This window comes from Mus pahari, chromosome 12 (genome assembly GCF_900095145.1).
Source record: "Mus pahari chromosome 12, PAHARI_EIJ_v1.1, whole genome shotgun sequence".
Taxonomy (NCBI): Eukaryota; Metazoa; Chordata; class Mammalia; order Rodentia; family Muridae; genus Mus; species Mus pahari.
This window is the reverse complement of record NC_034601.1, coordinates 27,074,031-27,078,911: the sequence shown is the minus strand read 5'-3', so window position 1 is coordinate 27,078,911 and position 4,881 is coordinate 27,074,031. Positions and strand designations below refer to the sequence as shown.

General features: G+C 42.2%; 1 protein-coding gene across 1 annotated transcript in view; it reads left to right on the top strand.

Moving 5' to 3' along the window:
* Pak2 (p21 (RAC1) activated kinase 2) overlaps nt 1–4,881 on the top strand; it is a 64,063-nt gene that overhangs the window by 23,562 nt on the left and 35,620 nt on the right. The window contains exon 2 of the mRNA XM_021209232.1: nt 813–1,020. Coding sequence (XP_021064891.1) covers nt 834–1,020 — 187 coding nt within the window. The 5' untranslated portion in view covers nt 813–833. The remainder of the gene's footprint in view (nt 1–812; nt 1,021–4,881) is intronic.

Below are 4,881 nucleotides of genomic sequence, written 5' to 3'. Positions count from 1 at the left end.
CACACACACACACACACACACACACAGAGAGAGAGAGAGAGAGAGAGAGAGAGAGAGAGAGAGAGAGAGAGAGAGAGAGCAAAACACAGCACATACAGTAAAAATAAATCATAAAAAATCCAAACTGTTCTAATTTGCTTCTGTAAGGCTGTGCTGAAACACTCATTACATGAAAAATGTAAAACAAACAAAAAGCGCTGACTAAAACCACCCTGGGGGAGGGAAATGTTAACTTGGTACAGATTGCAGTTTGTTATCAGGGAAAGCCAAGGCAAGAGCTTGAAGCAGAGACCATGAGGATTGCTACTTATTTGTTTGTTCCTTCCCTGTGCCTTGCACAGCTTGCTTTCTTATATGACCCAGAACCCACCCAGGGGTGGCACTGCCAACAGTGAGCTGAGCCCTCCCACATCAGTCATTAGCTAAGAAACCACCCACAGGCTTATCCACAGGCCAGGCTGATGTCGGCAGCATCTCAGCTAAAGGTTCTTCTCCCCGGGTGATTTCAGTTTGTATCATGGGGACGAGAATGAGGCAGCACACAAACAGTTCTTCTGTATTGTGGAATCATCTCAGGGTCGTTAGGTAAATTGCTTGTGAGGAGTTAGTGTGAACATGTTCTTCAAACATTTCTGGGGCTATTTAGTGGGGATTGATTGGTTTTATGAAATTTGTTTTATCTTAGATCTTTTATCCAAATTTTGCAAATGTCAGTGACTGGATTTCTAATTTGCAGTTGTGGAGGGGTGATTGCTGTCTACGCTGTCTGTAACCTTGTGATTGATTGATTGCTTTGGGGTTGTCTCTTTCAGGCCGTTTCATAATTTTGAATCATGTCTGATAACGGAGAGCTAGAAGACAAGCCCCCAGCACCTCCAGTGCGGATGAGCAGTACCATTTTTAGCACCGGAGGAAAAGATCCTTTATCAGCCAATCACAGTTTGAAACCTTTGCCTTCTGTTCCAGAGGAAAAAAAACCCAGGAACAAAATCATCTCCATATTCTCTGGCACAGAAAAAGGTAAGCAGCTGCTATAATTTCAGAAGTCTCACATTGGCTTATGATAACGTTTGTTGCCCATCTTGAATTACAAATAAATAACTTGCAGCAATGACCTAGGTTTGAGTCCCAGCACCCACAGGACAGTTTACCAGTCTGTAACTGCATTTCCAGGGGGATCCAACACCCTTTTCTGGCCTCTATAGGTTCTACCTACACCAGGCATGCACCTGGTGCACATACATACATGCTGGCATACACTTATACAAAGTAAAAATAAACAAATCTTTAAAATAAAGAAAGAATGAAAACCCTTGATGCTGATAATAGGCACTGTTAACAGACTCTCAGGGGCTTGATGGTGTACTCTCCCCTCAGACTTGGAAGGCTGAGACAGGAGGATCGTTTGCGCTCAGGAATTCAAAGCCAGCCTAGAAGTATTTAGACTTATCCTGTCTTTTAAAAAAAAAACAAAAACAACCAAATTCACTCACTCACTCACTCATTCATTCATTCATTCATTCAGAGTCTTGCCGTTTAGCCGGAGCTTTTGATCCTCCTGGCTGTAGGGATGTGCTGCCATACCAAGCAAGATTACCTTATTATTGTGCTTAACGTGCTTGCTGCAGATGGTGAATTTCTGCCCCTCATTTTCTGAGACCTTTTTTCAGCTTCTTAACATTAATGAGATTTTTTATTTCCCTAGTCTATTCTGCATGGCTTTAACAAAGTAAGACTGGGTACTTTATGCAGGTGTGGTGGTGTACACCTTAAATCCCAGCACTCAGAAGGCAGAGGCAGTTGGATCTTCATGAGTTCTAGACCAGCTTGTTTTACATATAAAGCTCCAGGTCACCCAAGGCTATATAAGTGAAACCCTGTCTCAACCCTTACTCCACTCCCCCAAAAGAGGTTGTTCATTTGGTCTGTGCTTCTGGTGGCTAGAAACTAGAAACTACAGTCAGCATAGCCCTAGTGTCAGATAAGGACAGTGTCACAGCATGGTAAAGATTCAGAAGAGGAGCCTGTGAGAGTGTTCAAATCCAGAAGCAAGCTTTTGTGGGAATGTGCTCACTCAGAAGTCATTGTACTCTCTGACACCAACATTACTTCATTCTGAAGGTGGTCATAACCCAGGTACCTTCTGTGAGGTCCTTCCCCTTAAAGTTCCAGCCACCTTCCTATACTGTGTATTGTTGTTGTTGGGGTGTTTTGTTTAGACAGTCTCCTATAGCTGAGGCTGGCATCAGTCTCTGTATGTAGCTGAGACAGGTCTTCTGACCGCTGGTCTGCCTGCTTCCACCTCTCAAAGAACAGGAAGGATTCCAGGCACAACGAACTGTGCCCTACTCTTTTTATACTGTAGACCATTAGAGAACAAGCCATGACTAAGTTATAGCAGTGATATTTGAGGGTACCTGCTTATAATGGTTAATCTCAGTTGTCAGCTTTATGTATAATCAAGATGGGAGCACCTGCCTCCTATGGGTGGCATATTCCCTCGCTGCAGGCCTGGGCTGTCTAAGTGGGAAAAGGGAACTGAGTGACAGGAAGCATTCATCCTTCTAGGTTCGTGATTGCAGGTGCAATGTGACAGTGAAAGAAAACGAAACCAAGACACTGCTGATAGAAGAATGGCAATACGAATGAAGCCTGAGTTCAAGTCCCCACACCTTACATAATGAAAAAGAACCAACTTCCACAAATGGTCCTCTTACTTAAGCATACAAATAAAAACTATGACAGTGTAGGGGCTGCAGTCTTCTGAAATCCATCATCAGTTGGGATTAGAAATTAAGAATTGTTCTTATTCTTCAGTGGTAATATAACATTTGGTCCTATAACCTGTCATAGTCAGAATGGATTGATGCAGCTTCAACATGTCTTCTTTTAAGAATTGGCAGAGGCAGAGGCAGAGGCAGGCAGTTCTATTGAGTTCAAGATCAGCCTGGTATACAGCCTGGTATGGACAGCCAGGGATATGCAGAGAAACCCTGTCTCAAAAACAAACAAACAAACAAACAAACAAACAGTCAGGGCTGAGAGTAGTGACACACCTTGGGAGAGGCAAGCAGGTCTCTTGAGTTTCAGGCTAGCCAGCCAAGGCTTCAGAGTAAGACCCTGCCTTCCCCAAAAGAGAAAAAAAATCTGTTCAGGTCACTTATCCTTTTTTTCCTCAGGATGTTTGTTTGTTTTGCTTGTTGAGTTCCTCATCTACTCTGGATATTGGTCCCTTGTTGATATTTTCTCTCACCAGGTTGTTGTTTCACTCTGTTGACTCTTAATAAGTTATATTAGAAAAGCTTGTCAATTTGACACACCCCATGGAATTACACTGTTTATAACAGTTCACAAAGGGATTCTTTTTGGTTGTCTACTAATGTTTGCATACTCTGTTCGAGTCACTAGGAGTAAAATGATAAGCACAGCAAATGGTCCCTACCCTTATGACACTAGCCCAAAAGCGAGTGGAGCTGGGACTATATAACCCATGGCTTACATAGTGCCTAGCATGTGGTGAGGCCCTAGGCTCATTCAGCAGGGTGGGGAAATGTTGTAGCTTGTAATTGTGAGCTATGAAAAGTTCCGCAGTGCTAGTATAAGGTGCCTGACTGATCTGAGTATTTGGGGAGGCTTCCTACGGAAATGAAAACAGCTTGAGACTAAAGAGTGGAAATGAAGTGGCATTCCAAGTGTATTTTGTGCCTAGAGAAGAGTGGCCAGGCCACAAGAGCATGTGCACTCATGAAACTTACTGCAGGCTAATGTGACTTCACAGCAGGGCACCCGATAATGACAGGCACGTGTGATATTCACACAGAACTGCACACAGCAGAAAAGGTGGGAACAATTTGGTCACAAAGGACCTGGTATTCTGTGGTATGGAGTTGAGATTTTTTTTTTGTTTCCTGGGGAATCATTGCAGAATTTAAATCAGGACAAGAGAGCTGGCCACATTTCTATTTGAGGTACTGGTAGTAGCCATACAGAAACAAGGTCTAAGACTGATGGCCTTGAAACTGCCAGGCTTTTGCAGGAGCCCTTAACCAGTTTAGTAGTTTTAATAATGAAAGTGGCAATGAACCTATGTCTTGGCTTAGTCAGATAGCAAGTGTTGAGTTGGTGGGGCAGTCATCAACTGAGGCAGTTTTACACTCCATAATTCAGCCTGTGTGCATATTCATATCCAATGAGTTACAAAGATGATGTGTGAACATCTCTCTTGCCCAGAAATCTAGTATTAATGTTAATACTAATTTATACTTCACCTACTTCCCTGAGAATACATACCCTTGTGTGTGACAGAACAAGTTTAGTTTCTCTCACTTGAAGCTATTCTAAATCACAAGAAAAGAAGAGTCTTCTGTTCAAATAGATAAATGTTTTCTTCCTTCCTCTTTTCTGTTCTGGAATTCACAACGGTCTTCCAGCTCATTCTGCCGAGGGCTGGGATCATGAGGCACTAGGCTCAACTTCAGATGAGGCTGTTCTTTACAGTGACTGCAGCTAGGTGAAATGGAGAAGAGGCAGTGACCTTAAGATTTCATGTCAACATGTGGCTTGGGATTTTACTGCCTCTTCCTACTGCTGCTGTTTTGTTATTAAATAGGTTTCAGAAGTGATTCAAGAAGTTTCCATGATCTATGACAAGCAAAAGTGGAAAATGGACTTATACTTTTAAACATGAATATATTTCTTCTCTAAATCTAGGGTGTATTGCATAATTACTTTTTTAATTAGAAATTTCTTCTTCCTCCTCCTCCTTTCTCTGTCTCTCTTTTTTGTTTTGTTTCTTTGTTTTTTGCTTTTTTTGTTTTTGTTTTTGTTTTTTTGTTTGTTTGTTTGGTTGGTTGGTTTTTCCAGACAGGGTTTCTCTGTGTA